A 27,016-nucleotide genomic window follows, 5' to 3' on the forward strand; every position below is an offset into this window, starting at 1 on the left:
ACCTATATTAAATTGCCTAATGTTTTACAGAGGGGGATACAGGGAGGGAAAAAACTTGGAAAGCAAAATTTTATATAAAGAATTAATATTGGAAAATAAAATATTATCTACAGAGGGGGGAGGAATTTGCCGGAAGTATAATGATATCAGATAAATGAATGGATAAGCATTTATTAAGTACTTATTATGTACCAGCACTGTACCTAGAACATTGTGATACAAAGATAAAATTGTATTCAAACTCTAACCTCACAGAGCATACATTCTAACTGGGGAGACAACATAATTGGCCAGACAGATAAATTTTCATTTAGGAAGTCATATAGATGGTGAATGAAGCCATGAAGTACTAGATCCAATGTACTGGCTATCCTGCTGAGCCTTGAATCATCTAAAAATTCAACAATTAGCAATCTATACTTTCATCAATTAATCAAACATTTCCCTAGGTACTGAGAACAAAAAACAAAAATGATTCCAGTTGAGAAAATGCATAGCAGCAAGATGGCAAAGTAGCAAGAAAAAGTACAGAAAGGTCAAAGGTACCTCTACCTTCACCCCATCCCTATACCCTCAAACAATAACAAACCTCCTCTAAACATATCTAGAAAATGAACCGGACAGAATCCTGATGAGGAAATACAAGAGAAAAAAAATCACCAGCAGTCATATGGTCATTTTCGTAGTCCAGGTCAGCTCAGGGAGACAGAGACATCTGTGGACACTGGGCATGGTGTCTCAGTAGGAGCATTCTGTGCTGTGTTCCAGGGCAAGGGGAGGTCCCAGACATATATTGAGGCACTAAAACCTCATGCATATGCTGGAACAAGTGCCAAATGGCAAGTGTCCCTGAGACCCTGGAATAATATACTCTAAGAAAGTAGCAGCTGGATCAGCCTAGACCTTCTTACCAGAAGTATGCAGAGCTCAGTCCTAAGATCAAGCCTAAAATCAGTAGGCTAGAAAAATGAGTAAAGAAAGATTAATGGTAATAGGTAATGAACCCAAAAAAGCTAGCTCAAGACACAAACTCAGGGAAAAAAAAGAATGACTCCGAAATATCTACAAGCAAAGTCTCAAAGAAAAATGGAGTTGGTCACAAATTCAACCAGAATTTATGGAGGAGATAAAGCAAAATTTAAAAAGACAAAACAGTTAATATGTTTTCATAAATTAGAGAGAAAAACTTAAAGAAATAAAAGCTATGGAAAAAAAAGAATTAGAAAGGGAAGAAATGGCCTAGCAAAAGAGATATAAAACTCTGCCCAAGCAACAAATCATCTAGAAATCAAAATGGATCAAATAGAAGTCAATGACCATGAATCAAAAAGAAACAATTAAGTCAAAAGATTGAAAAAATATAAGAAAATGTAAGATATCTCATGGCAAAAACAATTGACCTGAAAAACAAATTGAGGAGGAAAAAATTTAAGAATTACTGGACTATTTAAAAGCCATGACCAAAAAGAACCTGCAAATTATAATTCAAAAACTTTCAAGAAAATTGCCTAGGGGCAGCTGGGTGGCAAAGTGGATAGAGCACCGGTCCTGGAGTCAGGAGGACCTGAGTTCAAATCTGACTTCAGACACTTAATAATTGCCTAGCTGTGTGAACTTGGATAAGTCACTTGACCCCATTACCTTAAATAAATAAAAAAATTTAATTACAAAATAAAAAAGAAAATTACCTAGATCTTTTAGAATCAGAGAGCAAAGCAGAAATAGAAAGAATTCATGGGACCTACTGAAAGAAACCTCAAAATGAAAACTCCCAAGAGCATTCTAACCAAAATCCACAGCTCCCACATCAAAAACAAAAGAAGATAAAATTGCGATAGAAAGAAAGATTTCAAGTATCTAAGAGCCAGTCAGATTCACACATGATTTAGAAGCTACCAATATAAAAGAACATGATGTTTCAGAAGACAAAGGACAGAGATTTACAACCAAGAATAACTTATCCAGCAAAATTGAAAATAATTATACAATTGAAAAAAATACACTGTTAATGAAACAGAATTACAGAATCCTGGTGAAAAGAATGGAGCTGCACAGAAACTTTGAAATTCAAATACAAGAGTTAAGAGAAACATAAAAAGGTAAAAATAAATGACCATAAAGTACTCAATAAGGTTATATTGTAACACCCTTCATTTGATAAATGTTTTAACAAACAGCTCTCCAGGAAAAAATGGATGTATGACACAATTTCAATTATTAATATTTTTCCATCATTTTGTTAAGTCTAGACTAGTAAGTCAAGGTCTGATCATCAGTGTTTGCTGAAATCAGAGGTGCAAATACTCACAAGGAAAATTTAATAACTAGTTTTCTTGAGCAGGTTTTCTGTCCATTTTTAATCTTTTTATTGGGAACTCTGAGAATACCTATCAATTTTCTTCTTTCTGGTGAAAAGTGAATCTTTTTATAGTTTTTCCAAGTTTTGTTAACACTATCTAGATTTTTGTTTTTATACCTGTTGGATCTGTTATTATCTATTTTATTATGCTAAAAGTATATGCTGATGGTACAGTATAGGTATTAATTGCTTTAAATATATAATGCTTTGATTACAGAATGTTGGTCACTCACTTCTATGCTCAACCTCACCTTTCTCCTTGCTAGGTTTATGCTCAATGTATATTGCTTAGAGAAGACCAGAGTATTTTTAAGTATTTCCTTCATCTATTGTTTAAATTTGACCTCTAGATTCAAATTCAAAACAATATCTCTATTATTTCTTAGTACTCATTACTTATTTTACACTCATAGGAGTTTAATACTTTGAAATTGTTGGAGAAAGTTGCCATAAGATGAAGTAGCTATTTAATGTTTTTCATGGGAGTCATATGTGATGTTATCCAGGTATATCAAATAATTAATATGATGTTTTGGTAAGACTCCATCTACCTTTAAAGTCATACTCAGTTCTATTTGGAAATGAAGACATGGATTTATGAATAGGGAGAACCACAGCAGGTTTATTAATTTTCTTGGGAAGAAGTTACATTTTGTATCATTTGTTCTTTTTTTGTTTTTTGTTTTTGCAAGGCAGTGGGGTTAGATGGCTTGCTCAAGGTCACACAGCTAGGTAATTAAGTGTCTGAGGCCAAATTTGAACTCATATCCTCCTGACTCCAGGGCTAGTACTCTATCCACTGTGTCATCTAGTTGCCTCTATCTATATCACTTGTTCTTGACAACAGTATGTTGATTTCATGTTATGAAGAATAATTTTTTCATCTTAAGATCAACTCCAACATTGTCACTCGGCTAGGATCTATTTTATATATTTGTCTTCATGAATAAGCCACTAGAGCAGAATTGTGTCAGAAGCTTTTCGATAATCCACAAAGGCGGGTTGCAGTTTATTTGGGTCTTCAGGTGGCTTGCTTAATAATAATAATCAAATGGATAATAACACTCCTTGTATCACCACTATTATCATACATGAGAAAGATTATGATGGCAGTGGAAGAACAGAATGGGGAGGAGATGGAAGCAAGAAAATCTGTGAGGAAAATTACTGCAATAGATAGAAGGGTGGTAATAAGGACCTGTCTTAGGGTGGTAGCAATGAGAATCAAGGAGGAGTGAATAAAAGTCAAAAATAATATAGAGCTAAAAATCAATGTCTTGGTAACTGAATTGGATTTGAGGGAGAAAGAAACATCAACAATAGTTCCAAGGTTGCAAACATGGATGAACACTGGTGCCACAGTCAATAAAAGTGAAATCAGACTGAAAAACATGTTTTAGGGAAAATAATGAGAGTGGTCTTCAACATGTTAAATCTGAGGTGCCAGGGAAACCATTCAGATACAGATACTGATCTGGAGCTCAAAAAGAGAAATCAGGATTGAAGATACAGATTTGGGAGCCATCTGCAAAGAAGTGTTATTTCAGTCATGGGGTAAACAAGATTGCCAAGGCAGATTATAAAGAGAGGAAAGGAGAAGTCCAGATTAAAAACAGACCATTAGGGGAGGCTAGGTGGAACAGTGGATAGAGTACTGGCCTTGGAGTCAGGAGTACCTGAGTTCAAATCTGGCCTCAGACACTTAATAATTACCTAGCTGTGTGGCCTTGGGCAAGCTACTTAACCCCACTGCCTTGAAAAATCTAAAAAAAACCCCAAAAAAACCCATTAGAGAAAACACACATTAATATGAAATGTCCACACTAATGAAACCACAGATTCTGAGATACTAAGGTAAATACAATTCATGATTTCTACCAGAGACTGGGAATGGGGCAAGTTTATGTTCCACTGAATTCAAGAAAAGATCTCTCAGAGCTAAAGAACGTTTGATTAATATTCTTTATAATAGTTCTATTACTTCTACATAGACAACTCTAAAATAAATTGGATTTTAGTAATGCCATAATTTTCACCCAGCAAATATAAAGTAGTTTTTTTAACATGAAGAAAAAGTTTGAAAGGAAAGCTAAATAAGTGTGTGTGTGTATATATATATATATATATATAGATATAGATATAGATATATATAGATATGCATGTATATATATATATATATATGTATGTGTGTGTGTCTTCTTTGAAATAAATAATCTGATGAACTATCCAAATCTATATGCTCTAAATTTGTGATTTGATGCATGATGTCACCTAATATAGCACATTTTATCTTAGCTATCTAGGTGGTTTTTCATTGAGAACTGTCTAATAAAAATTTCTTAGGAATGTCAAAGAATTTTTTAAAAGTATTTCCATGACTAATAAACATGTCAACTTTAAAAAAAATAATGAATACACTGGATAGTACGTAATGGAATAATGACACTGCTATTTCTAAGGGTATAGCAGGTAATTTCTTAGTATATTTATAAGGATGGTTAACCTAATAATAATAATGAAGAATGCTACTATTCTCTCACCTACAAATCATCAAAACATTGTTTACTTGATGCAGATAGAATAAACGAAGACAGCTATTACAGCAAATATTTTCTTTCAAAGTCAATACAGGGGGTGGCTAGGTGGCAGTGGATAGAGCACTGGCCCTAGACTCAGGAGTACCTGAGTTCAAATCTGGCCTTAGACACTTAATAATTACCTAGCTGTGTGGCCTTGGGCAAGCTACTTAATCCCACTGCCTTGCAAACACCTAAAAAAAAATCAATACAGAGAAGATTAAAAAAATCCAGACATGATGACTGCAACAGCTTCAGAGGGTGGGTATTATTTCAGGATAAGAAGACATGGCTACTCCATTAATGGAAGTTGTTATCCTATGCCATTCTTTAGCATGCAAAACAATACAAGCCTGCTTTGAATGACAGTTGTGAAATCATAAAATATCTAAAGCCAATATCATAAAGAGGAGAGTAGAATCATCAGTGTGAGTCAGATCGTATTCCACAGTTAAAGATTACAGTACAGAAAAAATATCTAAGCAAACAAGTGACTGGATGAGAGAGAGAGAGAGAGAGAGAGAAAATGAGAATATGTGGATGAATAAAGCACCAATAACCAGGTGATACAAGTGGATAAGACTGCTGGGCCTGGAATCAGGAAGATCTGAGTTTGAATCTGAATGCAGACACTAGCTGTGTCACCCCAGGGAAATCACTTAACTTCTGCCTCAGTTTCCTTATCTATAAAGTGTTGAATAATAATAGCATCTATCTTCCAGCATTGTGGTAAAGATCAAATATATAGTAATTGATATAGTAATTGTACAGCGCTTTACACAGTGCCAATCACAGAGTAAGTACTATATAAAAGTTAGTTGCTATTATTAATAATAATAATAATAATAATAATAATAATAATGATAAGCTAAGAATCAGAGGCTAACATAACTGAAGGGGTTATTTCAATGAATAATGCTTCTATCATCATTTGAAAGGCCAAAAAAAAGTTGTAAAACTCTTAACAGCACAAGATTTTTGCAATTTCCCACATTTATTTAGTCACATGGACTGCAACAGAGGTCTAAAAATCCTTTGATCATATGCTAGTAGGCCTACCAAACTCTTATTTAGGAAGCCATTGAAATTCTTATTAAAGTACTGTATTATTTTTGTATAGTACTGGCTAGGAATGAGGATATTCTTTCTAGTGAGGGTGATATTTAAGAGAAATAAGTCTAAGTGAAAGAAACAAAAGAAAGGGTTGACTGGTTTGTTTCTGATGCTGCCACTATAGTATGCACTTAAGTAGAAGAGGACTTCCAGGTTACAGTACCAAGACATTTCAAGACAGATGTACAGTTGGTATAAACCCAATCATGATGACACTTTCTAGAAGACAACAGATTCAATTAATTTTGTTTTTTGCCCAGGAAGAAAAAGGAAGGAAGGAAGGAAGAAGGGAAGGAGGAAAGAAGGAAGGAGGGAGAAAGGAAGGAGGGAGAAAGAAACCTCTTTGAATAGAGCTGAGAGAAATAACTACATGAATATGGTTATCAGTAAAGTGACATTCTGGTGTGAGTTAAGAGTTCCCAGGACTGCTAACAACTAGTTTTCAGAGTTTGAATGAAGGCTACATGAACATGGCAGGCCTGGCTGCAGGCCAGGTGATACTTACTGGGTTCCCCAGAGATACAGACCTGTCAACATGGGAGCAGTTGAGGTCACTTGGCAGGTGGCTCTTGGGTTTAATGTTGAGTTTCCCCACTAAATGTGCTGAACAGCAAAGCAATTCTTGACTAATTTGACAGCTACAAACCAGATCTGAACACCTCAACTTCTTCTTACCCAGCTACAGCTAGGATTAGGAACAATCCTTCTAGGGAGAAGAACCAGAAGAGCTCTGAACTGAATTTAAAACTTGTCTTTGACTAGCTTCCTTACTTCTCCTGTCTTGTCCTACCTATTCTGTTCTTCACCCTCCCATTTCCCAACAACCAGAGATATCTAAACTATTCCCATAGAAAAACATATGCATTTTTCAAAAGATAGGAAGTCAAGGGATATGATTTGTTTTCAAAACATTTATAAACTATAAATGAACATGAAAATATGCTCCCTATCACTTACTGTAAGAGAAATACAAATTAAAACAACTCTGAGGTTTCACCTCACTTCATGTAAATGAACAGATTTAAAAGACAGGAACAATCAAAAGTTGAAAGGGCTGTAGGGAGATAGGCATATCAATGTACTCTTTGTGAAGAGGTCCAATCATTCTAAATTTCAATTTGGAAATGTATAAGAAAACTTTCTAAATTATTCCAATACTGGGTCAGTACCTCAAGGAAGAAAAAGTCAGAAACAGAATCAAAGGTTTAAAATATATCAAATTATGTATGGTGACATGCTTTAGCAGTATGAAACTGGAAATACGAGTGAGTTCCTATTGATTGGGAAATGGTTAAAAATACTTATCATTTATAACTGGAATATTACTGTGTATTAAGAAATGAGGAAGAGGATTTCAGAGAAATGTGAAAAGAGTTACATAAACTGAAGCAAAGAAAAACAAGTAGAACCAAGGGAACAATACAAGAAGATAAATGGAAGCCTGTTCCTGGAGAAGAGTATAATAAAATAATCCTCCTTTCTTATAACAGCAAGATTGGACTGTTAGGAAAACAGCACTTCTGTATAGATTATTTTGCTTAATTATTTTTGTCTTGAGAGGTATTCAGGGTAAAAAGGGGAAATGACAGATATAAAAATGAAAGCCACCAAAAGAGCCTTTTTTAAAAGTGTAGAATACATAACCATAATAGACTGAGCATAAATTCTTCCTTTTTATGGTACCAGTTTTTGTTTATCCTCATGAAAATTCTATAAGGGAAATAATATCTTTCCTTTACTTAATAGGTGGGAAAGCAGAACACATAAAAAAAGGTCAAATAATTTAGCCTAAGTAATATAGCCTAGGCTGTGGTTACAGCTAAAATCTGGGCTTCAACTCAAACAAGAACTGAATGACCTAAAGTGTTTTCTTAAGAAATCTTTGTGAAAAGGGAGGCTACATGGATAGCCAAAGTCATCATTCAAGTATCCCTTGGGTCAGAGCCTTAGAACACAGGATAATAGAGCAGACATAAATGATTTTCTGTTGCAACAAATATTTATACCCCTACAGAGCTCTTAAGAGGAATAAGATTGAGAGAAATGGAACAAATTGCATATTCTAAGAAGCATGTGTCTTTCCTGAGCTCACACACCAGCGCTCAGTAGCATGTGATCAGCACCACTAGGTAGTCTACATATTCACACCACAAACTCTTCTCCAATCCAGTCTCTGGAACTCTGACATACCACAAACTTGTGTCTATGTCACCACCTAAATGCTACAGCTTAGGGAATGGTCAGGTGGTGACAGTGTTGCAGGTGAGAGCGAGAGAACAGTTCTGTCCTTGAAATAGAACCCTCAATCCCAATCACCATGTTTATAAACTTCAGTGCTTCTTAGGAACTACTGAAAAGCTTACACTCTGACCTGTCATCACTACAGGGAAGTTTCTGACCTCCTGAGATTTCTTATTATACTACCTAAGAACTCAAAGAAGTCTCCACTGATCTGTCATCAAAGTTTGCTTCTTTGGTAGGATGGGGGAAGAAGGTAGCAAGGGAGCAAAGATTTCATAACCTTGCTCCCAGGTCAGCTATTCTCATTATTCATTCATTCATTCATTTATTGGATTTTGCAAGGCAATGAGGTTAAGTGACTTGACCAAGGTCACACAGCTAGGTAATTATTAAGTGCCTAAGGTCACATTTGAACTCAGGTCACCCTGACTTCAGGGCTGGTGCTTTATCCACTGTGCCACCTAGCCACCCCTTAAACCATTTCTTCCTGATTTCAAGGCTGGTTTTCTCTCCAATAGCATTCTGTCATTGATTGTTATTCTCTCTCTCTTTCTACCTTCCTTCTCTCTCATCTCTTTTTCTCTCAAGCTTTCTCTTCCTATTTTTTCCTTTTTTCTTTTTGTACTTATCTCTTGACCTGGAAGAAGACTGGAAGATCTCTCTCTCTCTCTCTCTCTCTCTCTCTCTCTCTCTCTCTCTCTCTCTCTCTCTCACACACACATACACACACACACACACACACTCATGATCTCTCAATCTTCTGTCATGTGTGTGTGTGTGTGTAGATAACCAATACAGAGAGGGAGTAAGGCATACTGGGATTATTGGATAATAGGTCTGACTTAAAATCAAAAGTACCTGGGTTTAGGTCCTACTGCTGAGATTCACTGGCTATGGGACTGTATGACCCTGGGCAAGTCACAACTTTTCACTTAGACTCTTAAGTTATAAATAACTTAGTAACTGCTCTGTATCTCTCCATGAGTGGATGAAAATTTTTGTTTTGTTTTTTGCAAGGTAATGGGGTTAAGTGGCTTGCCCAAAGCCACATAACTAAGTAATATGGTAGAATCAGGAAAGTAGATTGGCACTGAATTTTTGGCAAAGCCTCTATAGGAGTAGACTGAGGAAAAGTGGGACAAGAAGACTTGAACTGCATAAAGAGAAGGAAATTGTGAGAGTGACTTGGAAGGATTTAGAGGAAAAAAGTCTCTAGGAGCAGATTCTACTTCTGTTTTTTATGAGAGAAAAAGAAAAAGCAGCAAATTTTAAGGAGGATCAAGGAACAAGGCCCTGTATGGGAGAATAATTCAAGGAGAAGGACTAAAGAAAAACAAAAATAATGAAACAGACAATAAATAAGAAAAGTAATTACTAAGTCAGAAGAACTAACTTAAATAATAAGTTAACTGAAAACGGAAAGTGCCTAGTGACTCTAATGCTGTTATCATAACTATGAAAATGAAGCTGGGTGTGTCCAATTATGTTTCTAACAAATATTAAAAGGCTGAAAAGGTTCTACTAGGTCCTTAGGAGGTGATTTTTTTTAAAGGTTGATAATCTAAATCACTTTAAATAGAAGACTGAATTTTTCAGTGATTACAATATTTCTACTTCTACTACCAAATGTCTATCTATGCTGCAAGTATAGATTGATTTTGCTTCCTTCTAGTTGAGAAGTTAAAGAGGCTTGAGAGATGTTTTTCTGCACTCCAGGTTGAGATGGACAATGAAATATTCCTAAAAAGAAAAAAGTCCAACTTCAAGAAGAAAAAAAAAAAATTCCTGAAAGCCTCACTTTCTCCTTCAGAGGTATCTGGGTCCAGAGGTCAGATATGAATCAGGACAACTGCAGATGACCCTGGATAAGAGGCAAATGTCTTGCCCAAGGTTACACAGAGCTAGTAAGTGTCAAAGTCTGGATTCAAACTCCCATCTTCCTGATTCCAAAGCCAATTAAGGTAATGACTCACACAGAAGAGAAGAGAAGGAATTCCAATGAGAAAAAAATGCAAAATATCTTAAAAGACATATAGCTACATAGGGAACTCACCAACAAAATCAGATTTTTAGAGTTATATAAAGATGGCAGAAAGAGCAGGTAATAGGATGACTATGAAAACCTGACAAAGTCCTGCAAAAATTATGTCAGGAGCCCTTGAACTTAGAATAAGCTAAGGTTGATAAGGGAAGCAGAAGTCAACAAAAATAAGATTTTTTTTTTAAGCTAAGAGAGGATCAAGTGAAAGCACTTGGGGTGGATGGGGTGATAGTAATTAACAACAGAAAGAAGGCAGAACTATTCAGTTTTGATTTTGTTTCTCTTGAAGCAGAATGATCTTTGCAAGACAGAACATGACAGAACAAAAATGACTAACAGAAATTTGATATTCAAGATAAGGAAGGATATTTTAAGACCGTCTTATATCTTTGGTGAATTTAAGTCACCTGGCTCAGAATTAAAATCATTTTATATTTCTAGATACTATCAGTACTAAATAATACTGATATTTCAAAGATCCTGGAGAAAACAAGTGAGATTATCATAGAACTGAAAAAAGGCAAATCTCTCAGTTTTCAAAAAGGGGAAGCAATTGATGTTGAATAGATAAGCAGAACCAGAAAAACATCATACGCCTTAATAACATGGGGTGATGATTAACTCTGATGGCCTTGCTTACCCTATCAGTGCAATAATCAAGGAAAATTTTAGGGGATCTGTGATGGACAATATCCTCTGTATCTAGAAAAGGAATTGTGGAGTTTAAATGCAGATCAAAAATTATTTTCTTTAATTTTTAAAAGTTGTCATATGTATTACATACTTTTGCTATCTCTAATGTTTTCTTTTTTCCTTTTGGAGTTGCTTCTTCTCTTACAACACATTCAATTTAGATCTATGCATATCATGGAAACAAATGTAAAGACCATATTGGAGTGCCTTCGGGGAGGGGGAGGGGGAAGGAAAGGGAGGGAGGGAGAAAAAATTGTAAAATTCAAAACCTTGCAAAAACAATGACTGGTAGAAACTAGCATTGTATGTATTTAGAAAACAAATAAAATATTTATATAAAAAATAAAAATAAAAAGTAAAGATAACAGAAGATGAACAATACAGCAGTAAATGACTTCAGTTCCTGGGAAAATTCTAGAAAAGAGAATTACAAAGTACTAAGTGACTTCAGCAAAACCAGTTCAGGCCAATCTAATTCCATTTTTTTTTTCTGATAAGGAATTTGTATGACATTTTATAGGGAGGGGTGAACAAAAAGACTTTCTTGGTTTCAGTTATGGTAATGACTACTGTTTGAACATGGCTATAGGCAACACCTGCTCAACTGAGAAGTGACCAGCAGAACTCACTTATTTATATCAAATGAGAGCTAGTAACTTTAGGTAATATGCTTTTGTTCTTCATTTTCAAAGATGACCACATCAGGGGAAGTGATGCCAAGACAAGCTCATGAATTGGATTTGAGTGGGGAATCACTAGCCTCACTTTCTCCTCCAGAGCTATCTGGGTCCAGAGGTCAGATATGAATTCAGGACAACTGGAGATGACTCTGGATGTGAGGCAGTCAGAGTTAAGTGTCTTGCCCAAGGTCACACACAGCTAGTAAGTGTCAAAGGCAGGATTCAAACTCCTGTCCTCCTGATTCCAAAGCCAGTGCTCTATCCACTCTGCCATCTAGCTGACCTATGTAACATAGAGGCAGTTTGAACAGAGAGACTTCACTAATTGATTCTCTGAAGCCTCCAAAGGAATTAAACGAGTTGATACAAGAAATCATTCTGCAGTTTCTTCAGCAGGAATGTTTCCTGCTGCTGGAAATGTGAGCTTAAAGTTCTTTTTGCTATGTTTTTTAGCTCTTGTTATCCTGGTAATTCTTTAATTTGATCCCAAACTCTCTGGGGGCTATAATTACTAAACAAGTAAATAGGTAGGGATAAAGTTATAAATATAATTTATCAAAAAAAGCATTTGACAAAAGGTATCATAATATTCTTGTAGAAAAGTTAGAGAGGTATAGAATAAGTAATGCAACTATTTGGATTTAGAACTGACCAGACAAAGAGTAGTGACTAATGGTATGCTGTCATTGGCAAGAGGTCTCCAATGAAGTCCTGGGATCTTGGCTTATCCTGTCTATCTTAGATAAAAACTTTTCAAATCTGCAAGTGACACAAGCTAGAAATGACAGTCTAAACACTGGATGACAGGATCAGATCCAATAATATCTTGACAGACTAGATACTAAATAGATCACTAGGCTAAATTCACTGAGGTAAAATTCAATAGGCACAATTTTAAATCTAAGTGATCACTTTGCATCAGAGCAAACGGTCCATCCATAAAGGGGTGGATAAATATAGGATTCATCTGCACCAAAAATAGCAGTTTACATTGCAAACATATTTTTGGGGTGGCTAGGTGGTGCAGTGGATAAAGCACCGGCCCTGGAGTCAGGAGTACCTGGGTTCAAATCCGGTCTCAGACATTCAATAATTACCTAGCTGTGTGGCCTTAGGCAAACCACTTAACCCCATTTGCCTTGCAAAAAAAAACCCCCAATCTAAAAAAACGTATTTCCAATTTTTGTGGGGCAATAGGGTTAAGTGACTTGCCCAAGGTCACATAGCTAACATGTATCAAATATCTTAAGCTGAATTTGAACTCAGGTTCTCCTGATTCCAGGGTCAGTACTCTACCCACCACACTATCTAGCTGCCCCTATATCATATTTTCAAATACAAAGTACTTATAATAAAAGGTAGTATAATTATTTAAATCTTGCAGTCAATGAAATGGAAAGGAATCTAACTTATCTAAGGTTATATAGCTAGTATGTAGCAGAGATGGGACTTGAACCAAGTATCTTATACTAATGTGTGAAGTAATCATCTCCCTGGTTCACTTCAGTTCAGAGAACCCATCAATATCTCTAACTATGTTTATGAGACACTTACAATGCCAGAAAAACTTTGGACTTGTACTTTAACTGTAAAGGGCATTGCTCTCTCAATTTTGAAATTTCCCTATAGCCATGAAAAGACTTACATAAATTGTTGGAAAGTGAAGTGAGAAGAGTCAGAAAAATGACTAAAACAATGAAAATCAATGTTGCAAAATTATAAAGAATGCATTTGATCCCAAAGAAGAGAGCTGAAAAGGCACCTCCCTTGACCCCTTTGAAAAGCTGAGGGGCAGAGGAGGATGAGGATCCAAAAGCAAGTATCAGACTTTTTTTTTTTCAATTTATCAGTTTTGCTGAACCCCCCCTTTTTTTCTTCTTTAAAATTAAAAAATTATTTGTCATAAAGAATGACAAATTCTTTGGGAAGAGGGATAAAGAGGGAAATGTGAATATGGAAAGTGTGAAAATAAAAGACATCAATAAAAATGTATTTTAAAAAAAGAAATATCTCTCTAAATAGTCAACATCATCTCTTTTACATTATCTAGGCTTAATGTCAATTCAATATGTTCTTATACTTCATCTGCTATGCTAAAGATAATACACTAGGCACTGAAGATACAAAGATAAAGTGATAGTCCTGGTCCTTAAGGAAATTACAAAGTAGGGATGTTGGGGTAGATGGGTAATTATTTTAGCCCTCCTTTGTGTCAGGACATCACTGTGTTGTGGCCACAAATCCCAAGGAAAAGGGAGTCAGTTATAGCAGTAAAAATAAACTTACAACTCAAGTTTTTCTAAGAGAAAATTGAAATGTCAAGGGAACAAAGATTACTTGCTTCTAAGAACACTTTTACCTTCTGTGTTGTGAGAAAACAGAGGGCTTAGAGTCTCAGAACTGTCAACTTGGCACTTAACCAAATTCACTTGGAAAAACCACTATCACAACCCCCTCCCCTCAACCTGTTTCTCTGTTTAGAATGAAATAAACCAGATGCCTCCAAGACTGTGAACAAAAGTCACTGTAAGCCGGCACTATGGGCTTTGGCACCTGGAGACTTAGTTCCACTGCCAAAAGCACGCTCATGTTTTGACAGCATAAATATATTTCTTGAATTATTCTTTCAGGAAGGGAAAATGTAAACCTGCAATTTCCCTCACTACTATCTAATTTTTTATAGTCACATTATTTATGGCATGTTCATTTAGTTAAGTAATCACTTCAGTGGGCTCCTTGACCTCTCACCTTCCTTCACTCCCAATTTCCTAATTGCATTTCCCCAGGGAAAGCAGAAAGTGGTGGGAATGCTTGGATTTGAGGGGAAGGAGAGAAGTCAGGTGCCCAAAATACAGAATCCCTGCAGAGAAAAACTGCAGAGCCAATGCTAACTCCACCCCTTTCAGGGTGACGTCTGACCTCGAAATAGATACGGAAGAACAGAATAGGATTCTTTTCCAGCACCAAATAACCTTGGAGGTAGGAAAGGAGGGGAAACATTTTAGTTCCCCCTTAGTTTAGATTGGCTTATTAACAATTCCCATCAGATTAAATTTTAAGAAATTACACTTATCCAACCTATCAGTTCCCTATTAGAAGACCCAGTGAGATACTTTTTCAGTGGGCTCAAGCTCTAGTCCTGGTTGACTTGATCTTTTGAAATGTCTCCATCCTCCATACCCCGATCCTTTTGGTAAGGGTTCCTCTATTAGCCATAAGTCAACCTTTGTCAAATATTTGCTAATGGGAAAATTCCTACATCAGAGCTGTCTGCCTCATGTCAAGAGAAGACTTAAAATAACTTCTGAATTTTGGGCTACTTTCTTCTCTCTTGGGATTAGTTTATTGCATATGGTACAACAAGTTCCTGATCATTACTTTGCTCCTGAATAAAATTCGCTGTGGGTGATGCCTATTCATATCGAAGAAGTCTCTCTGTGGGGGGAAGGAGGGGTAGCATGCTTTGATAGCTGCCTAAGTGTCAAAGTTTCACTCTAACAAAGTCGATGGGAAGGCATGCAAGTTCTTTGTGTCTCAGTTTATTTATTTACAATTGGAAATAGAAAAACTTGTCAATCATCTACTTTGCTATAGTTTTATACCTAATCATCTCCAGAGTGTTATGTATCTCATTTGCAAAAGTTTTTATGGACAAATGTTGTTAGCTAAATCTACCTTGCTGCAGTTTATGCTTGTTCTATTTCATGTTTAACAGAAACACAGAACATTTATTCAGCATCACCCTGTGCAATATCAATTCATATGCTTAAAGGGTTATTAAAATGGTCTTGGATTTCACAAGCCAATCTTCTGAATCCTATGCTTACCCTAATTAATAAATTATTATAAACACACACCCAAATGCTGGGATGGCTAAATGCTCCCAAGTTTATCCAATGTATTTTCCTGTCATTTGCAAACCCTTTCTTTGACATTTCCTCAACTGCCTAAATTGGACATTCATTATATAACTATCATGTGCAAAACACTTAACAAAATATTGTCCCTGGTCTAGTAAAGTTGGAATATATTTAACCAAAATATGGATGATGTGGCCAGTGCTCAACATGGTGCTTGGCACATACATAGTAAACACTAAATAAACATTTATTGACTGATTTAGTGCCTCATGGCTTCAAAGCATTTTTCACATAGGTTATTTTCATTTAGCAATTTATATTTATGTACCATAACCTAATGGGAAAGCACTTCAAGTTGAAAAGGATGTAAACACCAGTAAAATATAAGCATTCAGGTCTTATTTGAAAATAAACTTTGTCTTTAACTTAATACCACCAGGACCCTGGAAAGCTCTTCAATCACAATGTCTTTCTATTTTATACAATTTGAGGATATAGTTCAATAAAGAACAAAATTTTTAAGCTCTGTAGATCAGGAATAAATGTACTCAGAACAAGAACTATGAGGCTAGAGTGAGCTTTAGGTATGAGAAATCAAGTTTAGCTTCATGCCTAGAAATGAGATTTCCAAAGAACAAAGAAAATTTTTGACCACAAGAATGGTTCAGGTTTTTAGTGTTTGGGGGGAAAAGTTGTTAAGAATAAAGTGGGGGAAAGGGGGGGGGGATGACCTGTTATCACTGTGGGAAAAAGGTATGGGTTAGAAATCAGTAATAGCTAAAGACAGAAATCCTGGGTTTCATTCCTGATTGCCTGGTTTGTTCAGTGGGAGAAGCTCAGAGTAAGACTGAAAAGTAAAAAGGGTCCTGGAAAAACATGATACAGAAGGTTCCCAGCAGGGATGAACATTCCCCATAGAGAGAAATTTGGAGGCAGATCAACTAAATTGGTCTGTCCATGTGTGGTGGGTATATATAACAAACTTCATATTGCTTTCCTGGCTTTGCTACACCTACACTAATAATTCTTGGGTGGACTTTAGAAGAGGTCATAATCCCAATCCTGTTTTGGCTTTTTTTCAACTCTGAGAGGTAAAACTTTGCTTATTTTAGACATTTGTCAGAAAGATCTACCCCAAAACAAAAACCACAATTTCATCTCCCTTTTTTATACAATAGATTTAAACTGGAAGAATTTTATAAAAATTAAGCTTTAAAAAAATTATAATTTTAGATATTCAAGGAAACCACGAATCCATTTATAAAGCAAAGAACTGTTTTCTAACAACAAAAACCACAAAATTTTTATTTTTTTAAGTTTGAAATTCACCTTCTTTGCTAGTGGAATGTCTTCAAGCCCAGAAGAGGTCAAGTAACCCCACCAGACTGAGGCAAAGGTGGATAAATCTGATGAAATGTATGCTTTTCTCTGGATTAAACACAAGGTATCAGTCAGTTTAGAGTCAGGACAAGTGTGGAAAATTGATGGAAAGCAAGTTTACTGCCAATAAACAAAACCTATGCTACTGAAAGCTGTATTAAAAAAAATAAAAACAGAGAAATCTTGAAAAAGCATCTCAAACAAGTCGAAAAGGGAACACTGTAGCTTAGGATGGAGAAACAGCAGTGGCCTGTGCCAGCAGGTAGACACATACTCATATTTAAGATTGAGTCAGTACCTACTGGACATAAAGCATCAGAGAAAAATAAGAGTAGTCCACCAACAATCACTAGAGGAGTCAAGTCTTTCACCCACAGTAAATTCACAGAATCCTTTGGCAAAAGTTCATAATAGATTCTAGGGTTCAGAATGAGTGACAAGGTAATCTGGACTTTATTTAGAAATGGGCAGGAAAAAAAGGAAAGGGGGGGGGAAGCTAACAAGAAATCATTCTTTTCACTACGAAGAAAGCTATTAGCCAAAAAAACCCCAACAAAACAAAACAGAGTCCTGTCCCTGCTACTGATACATGTGCTCCTGCCCCCCACAGAGGGAACACCAGCTAAATTCTTCAAAACCAGCCACTTCAATTCAAATTCATGTTGGTGCTTGGAGATACAGCTTTACATTTTTGGTTAGCAGGTGAGTATGTTAGTATACTGCAGGAAAACTTCTCCCTTAGATCCAGTCTCATGGAAAGAAAGGTGTTCAGGATTCAGTCAATCTGATGGCAAGTTGCATTTTGGATCAGTATACCAGTCCAGATGCTCATAATGATATGCTTGAACCTTATGGTTGGCAGGAAACAAAATAATCAGAGACTAAAAAGCTACCAAAAATAAAAATCCCCAGAGAGTCCAAACTATAGTTCACAAAGTCTGAACAGTTGTATCTTCCATTTTCACCCTCCTTTTCTTCTATTAGGATTTTTCTGAGTAGCTGACAAAGAATTAAAGGTACATGCATTGACAAAAGGCAAAGAAGAGGGGTTGAGGGGCAATGCAAGACACATTAATTTCTCTGCTTCAGACTCTGTTAGTAATGACTTCCAGTTCATCATGAAGTTTCCTCTCACTGCAAATTTTCTGTTTAAGAAAATATACTCCTGAAAGGCAGCTAGGTGGTGAAGTGGATAGAGTAACCCGTGCTGGAGTCAAGAGAACAAGAGTTCAAATCCAGCCCTTGACACTTAATAATAACCTGAGACCTTGGGCAAGTCATTTAACTCCACTGCCTTGAAAAAACCAATCCTACAACAAAAGTGAATCACTTAAGATCAAGCCTAAAGGATTTTAAGCATAAGAATTGCTAGATCAAAGAGGAAACAATTGGGGCGGCTTGGTGTCCTAGTGGATAAAGTACCAGCCTTGGAGTCAGGAGTACCTGGGTTCAAATCCGGTCTCAGACACTTAATAATTACCTAGCTGTGTGGCCTTGGGCAAGCCACTTAATTCCTACTAGGGTCCACAGATTGGTAAGTAAAGGGCCTTGGTTTCAAACTAAAGAACAAGTCTCTCCTATCTGAAGCTTTGATACCAGACTAACCATATCCCACCTATAAGTTTCCTAGCTAGCTCTATGTGTGGACTTAGTTTCACCTAACTTGGCCTCATTTCATTGATTTCCCATCTCCACTGAAATCACTTTTACCTTGCACACCTTCTGAAAACCTGTTGCTTGTCTCATTCTTCTTCACTGGTTGTAAAGGTCTCTAGGACCCCTTCTGCCCCAAAATTTGTAATATTCTATTGAAGGCAGCTGTGACCCACTTATAAGCAGATGCCATAGCCCCAGGGCACAGTGGCTAAGACAGAGTGCGCAGGGAGAAGCATTCTTCCTAGCAGTATAAGGGGAAGGCAAATGTCCTTGGAAGACATGTTTCATTCCAAGCAGGATTGCACTAAGTCCAAAAAGTCCATTTCACTGTTCAGGAGGTATAGGTCAGGCAGTGGAAGGGAAGAAATCAATCATGTGGATGAGCAGACTATACAAACATTACTGCACTGATACCATCCTTACTGACCAAATCTTACATCCTAGCAGCAGAAGTTAGCTATATGCCATCTCCGAGGACCATAAGGACTGAGATTCTTAGCTGGGTAAAGCAAGTCCTTAAGGGAAGGAAAAATCTCTAAGCTCAGAAATGAGCACTGTTCTGAGATCACAAGCCCCTTCCCCTCAAAAAAAAGATCATTTGTATTCAAATAATACCATTTCTAGGGAATATTTTCTAAAAAATTATTCATATGTTTCATCTGTTATTAATATTTTGTGGAAGGCATTTTATCTAGGTATTTTTATGCATGGAAGGGCTCATGGTACAAAGAGACAGCATGAGGCTTTTCATGAAGAAAAACCAATGAGGACACAAAAGGACCCCAGGTTTAACATTCTACCATAACCATGAATTCTCTGATTAAAGACAAACTTCCATGCTTCTTTCACACTCCTATCCCAAACTCAGATACCTCATTCCTAACTACTTAAGGAATGGCCATCTGGCCCAGAGAAGGGCTGCAGGTAACAAATGGGCAAAGGCTGTACCTCAGCACTGGAAGACTAAACTCTGTAAACCTGAGTATTCTGTTTCCCATGACTTCAGGATTGCCCTGACTATTTCCATAGTTCTAAGAAGCATGGCAATCTGAGAGTGACCTTGTCCCTTCTCAAAGAGAGCCAATAAATGCACCCCACTCATTGCTTTCACTTTACAATCAGGTTTCCAACCAAGCTAAGCTCCGCTTTGCCATCTGTGCTCCCAGCTCTTCTTGGCTTGTACCCACTGTGCTGCCTATGATCTAGCAGCATCTGTTCACCTTTAAGTGTTGGATACCACAACTTTTTCCAATGGTGATGAGCTTGAAGTACCTAGAGAGTCCCCACTTACCCCTACAGGTTTTTATAGGAGTTCTCATTGGCACTCCCTGTGAGGAAGGCATGATCCTACGTAGGGGATGGAATGAAGAGAAAAGGTAACAATGGAGATATAAGAATGAAATTACTTAGCACTGTCTTGGACCAAAGTGAAATGATATCTGTCTTATTATGAAAGTACTCAGGGCAGTCTGAGAAAGCTTTTGCTACTCTATAGCATCAATGACATACAAACCTGACATTTTTTTGTTCAATGAAGTCAAAGGTATCATAATAATAAACTCCTCAAACTCTTTCCCAAGTTTAGAGACAAGTCTGTCCATTTGGAAAAAATGTAACATTTACTACTTATCCATTTAAACCATGAGGAAGAGATTAAGTTAGGTTAGTAGGGCCATAAGAAGTCAAGATTTCAAATCTCAATCTTGACTGATAATTCGCACTGGCAGTAATTATGGGGCCTGTACTGCTGTTGATTCCAGCTGTGGCTGGCATTCTAGTATGCCCTTTAAAGTGGAAGCACTCAAATGACTCATGAACCCTTTGACATCACAGCATCCTTGTCTGATGGCTACTCTAAGAGGGAGAAACTGACTCATATCAGATCCACCAGGAAACACAAATGTAAAAGACCAACATATCACATTTCAGCTTAAGAATCCCATAGCACTCAATAGTACCCTGGAAGCCTCCATTTTTAAAGCACAAAGGTCAAATGATTAGCAGGTCTAAGAGCAAAGGGATGATGCCCTGTGTAGAACTGGAAAAAATACTGAAAACCTCTAGAAGTTGTAGCATTTCAGATGAGCTACTTTTAGTTAATAGCAATCAAGGAGCCATAGAGCAGATTTCTGTCGAGAGGATCTTAATACTCTGGGTGGAAGTCTTAAATGTAGTTCCAGAAAATAACAGATGCCATTTTTAGAGGACCTTTGGGACAAAAGAACAAATGTAATTTTTTTGAGTCCTTATGTCCACAAAACTTTTATCCTCGAATTGCAATACTAAGCAATGACTATCACCAGACTCTAAAAAAAGCATTTTTTTTTTTTTTTTGAAAGGAAGGACTCATCCAGAAGAGACCAGAAGAATAAGTTCTGGTTAACCTGGGAGCAAAAGTTTATATAGAATTATATAATTTGGACATGATTAAAATGAATTTTCTTACTAATTTGTACTGTTTTCCTAAAAATTAGAATATCCAAGAATTTAAAGTCAGCAGCAGTCCTCAAAGGAAATAGTTATTTCTTTGTCCTTGAGAGACTGGGGGTATATAGGCCATATCACTCTTGTCCCATAATCAAGAGAAGCTATTTAATGCTACTTGAACCTTCTGACCACAGAGCTCCATTTACTTTATAAACCCTGTTGGGATATACCTGGTAGGAAAGGAAGTTAGAGTTCAGACAGACGTCACAGATGTGACATAGAAAGCCAGTGCCAAAGAAGGCAACTTAAAACTTCTGCTAACAAAAGATAGAACAGATTGGGGTTAGGCTTTATACTTTCAACATCTTTGGAAACTTCCACCAAAGCTATAAAGCAATTTCTAAAAATGTACAAACATTCAGCAGCTTTGTTCATTCACATTAGCTTTCCTAATATTGACCAGAAGATGGGGGGGGGGGGGGGGATCACATCAAAATACTTAGGGGAATCTCCAAGAAGAGAACCTAGGCAATAGGGAAAAGAAGCAGACAATATCTTTTGCTTCCTTCCACCACCAAACTTCGTTTAAAAATAAATTTTTTTTGCAGGCACTAATATTAATTATCCTCATGAGTTATAGGTGCAATTTCTAGAAGATGCAGGCAATAATTAATGAGTTCTGCTTTCCTGAAGAGCTCCTTCTGTCTTGGTCAAAAAGTTATTGAGATTCAGGGAAGGAGACATCCATCATGAGGAAGGTTAATAAGAATAAGCAAGGGAGCAATTTAATATGGCAACAATATCACTTCTAAATAATTGACTAGGAAAGTGACATTAGTCAATACTCTTGGGGTTCTTACATATGGATTTATTCAAAAAGGGTAATATGGGGGAGAGAAGAGGACAACTAAGTGGTCTCACTCCATATAGTGAAGCAATTATGGGAAAAAACTCTTCTAAGGTGCTCCTATTGTTTCTTTGTCCTCGATATATTTTGATTTCAATGATGTGCTCCTAGATCCTTTTCTTACCAACTCTTCCACAAGTCTACACCAGTTAAGAGCTCCAGATGGCTTTGCAATAGGCCCTTACAGTTACTAATGCCTTTGCTAATTTTATCAATCAAGACAGCATTTTGTGAAATGCACTGCAGGATGTGTTTGGGATAATAGCATAACAGAGCCTCAGCTGTGCTGCTAACGTGGTTACTCTCCCTGCTGCTCTGTTGGGGTGATTCTGCCCACTCATAATATCAGGAAGCAAAAGGAAAAAAGTATAAAAGGGAATATCAATTATTATCTTAGCACCAAATTCTCACCAGACCCAAAATGTCACAATTCAACTGAAAAACAAAATCCTAGACCCAAATCAGGTCATGCTGCTGCTCCAGAAATGGAGATAGCAAAGCAAGGTCCACCAATGATTTATTAATAGAATTATGCCTTTAAATATGGGGTGGGGAACTGGAAAGGTAATAGAGGCTCAGTTACACTTGGGCAGAGCTTGCTTGAGCCAATGATCCCTCTTTTAGTTCAAGGGTTTCTAAGTCAAGTTGCTAATTCCTCTGAAGTCTCAGCTCTCTTTCCCTACATTGTAGTTCAAATAAGTAGTCATATATCAAGTCAGCATGGCACCTAGTATATCTAAATCTGTGTCAAAGGCAAAGAGTACCAAGAAACAGCAAAGAATATTAATAGATGAGATGCTGCAAAAATTAAAGAGAAATATTTCTTAGTGTCATTCACAAAGGAAACAGAGATAAATAACTGCCACTGGTTTTGAATCTTATTAACAAAGCACAGCTCATATGTAGTTCAGTCTTTTCCTCCTGTCTTATGGTACAAAGCAATCACGGAGAGGCTAAAGATTAATTCTATTTGTCAGAAAGGACAAAGGAAGGATTGAGAGACAGGCAATATGCCTGGAGAGCCTGTCTGATGATGGCCAGGACACAGGGTTAAGGATAAGACAAATCATTTCAACTCTGAAACCCCAATATCTACCTGTGGTCCCTTGGCTATCCACTATCATGGGGTATGATGGAATTTAAAAAAAAAATTCCTAGAAAATGAAATCCTCTACCCTAAAGGTCTTTTGCTAAATAATTTCCCAAACTCTATGAACCAAGTACATTAGACCCTGGAGTTAGCTAAAAGATTGAGTACAATGCACCAAAGAGTCTTTGTCACCAAGATGCTCTAGGGCAATCATTTATTTAGCAGAACCATTTGTATCATCAAGTGAATATGTATGGCATAAGTTTGTGGGAACCCTGTTATATGGGGAATTTTAGGAGAAATTTAAGGCATTCAAACACCTCAGATATTTCCAAGGTAATTCCCTCTCCATAAGACCCAGTTGTTTGATGTAGAATAATCAATAAAAGCACTTACCAGATAGATGCGATAGGCATCAATTCGTCTGATGGGGCCCCAACACACATCTGTGTCATTGTACCTGGTGCTGACTTCCACATCACAGGAATGATTGCCAGTGGCACTGCTGGTAAAAAGAATATAATGGCAATCTCCTCCCTTCACTGTGTATTTCATTACATGGTTTGGAGAAAATGGATGATGTATCTACCAGGTTAAGAGTTTCTTTACCTGATTAACTGGTGGAGACAAGTTTAGGAGACAAACTTCTTAATACATAGTGTATTCCTATTGAATCTTTCTCCAAAGACCCAGAAATCTATTATCAGCTCTGATAGTTTTACAATAAGGAAGAGGACATAACTACGTCCCATTGAGACTAAGGAGAAAGGGATGACCTAAACAAAGCAAAACTGCAAAGGAGCTGTAAGTAATAGAATTCCTCAGAATGAATTGTTTGGCATTTTGCTTCTATCCTGTCAATCCTGAGTTAATTTTGGGTTCACTGGCTAACAGAGGGTACCAGGTGGCTATAAGAATAATGGGCAGAAGGCAAGGCACTCACCAGGTCACTTGCATAAGTGATAAGGGCACAGCAGCAGCATAGATAGCTAGGTCCCCATAAAGGTAGATGATGATACAAAAATAGAACAAGTTGACTCCCACTGAAAGTGACCAAAAAAAAAAAAAAAGTTAAATCAGTCAATAAGCCTGAGATCTTTATATATAAAGTTTTAAAAGAGCTCAGTTTTTAACCTTCAAGTCAGAGAATCTCAGAGTTAGAAAGGACCTTAAAATCTTCTTGTCCGATCTGATACCTAACTAGGAATCTCCAACATTCCATTTACTTCTTTTTTTCCCCCAAATTTAGTTAATATGAATCACATCTCTAAAATTTTCTCATTTACTTTTTTTTTTGGCAAGGTGATAAGATTAAGTGACTTGCCCAAAGTCACACAGCTAGGTAATTATTAAGTGTCTGAAGATGAATTTGAACTCAGGTCCTCCTGACTTCAGGGCAGGTGCTCTATCCACCGCGCCACCTAGCTGCCCTTCTCTTCTACTTCTAAAGGAAATTCTTTTCATGTTTCAAATGATGTACTAGAACAGGAAAAACTCAAAGATGAGAATTAGCTTAAGTTAAACAAAATGTCTATATCTTCTTTGTTTCTTCTACTCATTTCTCAAACTGAGATAAATACTGGTAATAGTCCTCTGTCCTAAAATCTAGTAATCTCACTAGAAAGATGAGAGCTGCATAATTGGGGGCAGTTCTCAAATCAAACAATGTCTATCAGGCAGGGTGTAGGGGAAGTATGCTTAAGAGTAGCCTAGAAATTGGTGAAGGTCTTCAAGATTAGGATGGGCTACTTTGGAAAGCAAGGACAGAAGGTGAAAAAGCAATGTCAACTATCAAAATCAGAAATGCAACTTCAGAAAACTATGCTGTAGTCACAAGGCTGGGGTTAGGAATCTTTCCTGTGGAATTCTGAAGCCAAAGAAGAGCTAATAAGAAAATATTCATTCTTGCTCAAACCAGTAAGTAGTAAGGGAGAAGAAATTTAAAAACTTAAAAATTCAAGAAATGCTTCACTCTAAAACTAATCCAGGGGCAGCTAGATGGTGAAATGGATAGAGCACCAGCCCTGGTGTTCAAATTCAATCTCAGAATTTGCCAATTAATCAAGAGGAAGGGGAAGGAGGGGAAAGAAGAAGAAGAGAGAGAAAATGCAAAGAAAACAAAGGACAGGTAATGCTGGAGAAAAAAATAAGGAATTGAGAAAACAATTCTTTTAAAAAAAAAAACATTTGGGATAGCTTGGAACTTCACAGCGAGCAATGTGGAGAGTTATTCCAGTAGCCAAATATCTTGATTAGGGTCTAATAAGAGGGTTCTTAAGCTTTAAGGTATCATGGACACTTTTGACAGTCTTAGTGAAGTCTATGGACTCCTCAGGAAAATGTTTTTAAATGCATAAAATAAAATAGGATTACAAAAGGAAATTAATTGTATTGAAATAGTTATTAAAATATTAATTTTTTAAAAGTTCACAAATTTCAGGTTAAAAGGGAATACAACACAGTATAACTAGAATGTTAAGGACTGAAAGGTGGCTCTTAGATCAGCTAGTTCAACCCTTTCATCTTAAAAATAAAAAAACTGAAGCCTAGAGAAAAGCTACAGTCAACTAGAGTTAAGAGCTGGGATTAGAACCCTGGTCTCATGGGTCTTAGGCTTTTTATGCTGTTGTACTACCATGTGATGAAAAGACTACTTAAGTGGGACTTTGAAAACCTGGGTTCTCCAAATGGTCCCACAACTGTGGATCCTTAAACAAGTGACTTAACTTGTAAAACAGTGAGATCTATCAATCAATAAACATTTATTAAATACCACCTATGTGTCAGACACTGTGCTAAGCTACCTCATAGAATGATAGCTGTAAAAAGGAAGATGTTCTGGAAAATAAATGACCAAGAGTGAAAATATAAGTTAACAAGAGTTAAAAATACATAAGGTAAACATTTAAGATACATTCTCAAAGAATGAACTTCAAGCTGTTTTATCCAGATTGATTTCTGAACATTTTCAATAGCCCTCTTTTCACCGTGTTGCTTTCTCTAAAGAGAGGACAAAAAAGAAAAGACAGTTGTTTTAGACTGTCATCTTTAGGATTCCCAAGGGAAAGTTCAGGGCACACTAGCTCTGGAGTGACTATTGGAAGTCAGCACTATACTCCATCACTGGGAAGGTGAATGAATAATGGCTATGAAGGCACGTCTCTTGAAAGGCATCAGAAGGGCAACAGTGACAGGGCAGGTTAATTGTCCAAACCCACAAGGTTCCTATTGTCTTCTGGTCACTCAGGCCTGAGGCAACAAGTACAGTCTGTTCTCAGCTTGATTTTCTATTCAGATATCAATACTCTCAGGGAAAAGAAAACTCTCCCTCCATTCCCTCCACCAAGCTACTAGAACATCAATTCTCTTTATAAATTGCTACCAAACATCCTGAACAATAATTTCATTTATAGGATACTAAACAAAAGGATCAATTATTTCCTGTTAAAAGGCCAAATGAGGAAAAGCCCAGAATTTCTGATTACATGGAATGAAGCTGGAATTTCCTAAAGTCTAATACTTTCTAATTGAGGGAGGCAAACCCTCTTAAGGGAAAATATAGGAACCCAACTAAAAATCATGAATTATAGTTAAAAAAGAAAGGAGTTTCCAAAGATTATTCCTATGAATCGTTTACTCATATATCATAGAACATACACTAGTTCATATAAAAAGCACTGGTATTTGGGCACTTAAGGTTCAAAAAAATTAAGTATTAAAAAGAAATTAAGGAGGGGGCGGAGCCAAGATGGCAACAAGAGCAGATTGTGTCGCTCTCTCATAAAACTCATAAGCTAAGGACTCAAAATTTTCAAGAGACAGAACCCACAGAAGGACCCAGTGAGGCAGTTCTCCTACTCAAGGTAACCTGGAAAAGAACAGAAAAGCTCTGCTCCCTGGGGTTGGAGGGGCAGCCCACCAGAGCAAAAGAACTTCAGCCTCCTGGAGGCAGCCCCGGGGCCCTGGGAGCCAAAGCTCACAGCAGCAGGGAAC

General features: G+C 36.8%; 1 protein-coding gene across 3 annotated transcripts in view; it reads right to left on the reverse strand.

The window, feature by feature from the left end:
- TMEM104 (transmembrane protein 104) overlaps window positions 1-27,016 on the reverse strand; it is an 83,585-nt gene that overhangs the window by 41,415 nt on the left and 15,154 nt on the right. For 2 of the 3 annotated variants that reach the window (XM_074224627.1, XM_074224626.1), the window contains exons 7-8: window positions 23,967-24,066; window positions 23,420-23,528 (exon numbers count right to left, since the gene is read on the reverse strand). In XM_074224627.1, the coding sequence (XP_074080728.1) occupies window positions 23,420-23,528; window positions 23,967-24,066 (209 nt within the window). The remainder of the gene's footprint in view (window positions 1-23,419; window positions 23,529-23,966; window positions 24,067-27,016) is intronic. The other variant, XM_074224628.1, reaches the window with a different exon arrangement.

Source organism: Macrotis lagotis, chromosome 2 (genome assembly GCF_037893015.1).
Source record: "Macrotis lagotis isolate mMagLag1 chromosome 2, bilby.v1.9.chrom.fasta, whole genome shotgun sequence".
NCBI classification, from domain to species: Eukaryota; Metazoa; Chordata; class Mammalia; order Peramelemorphia; family Peramelidae; genus Macrotis; species Macrotis lagotis.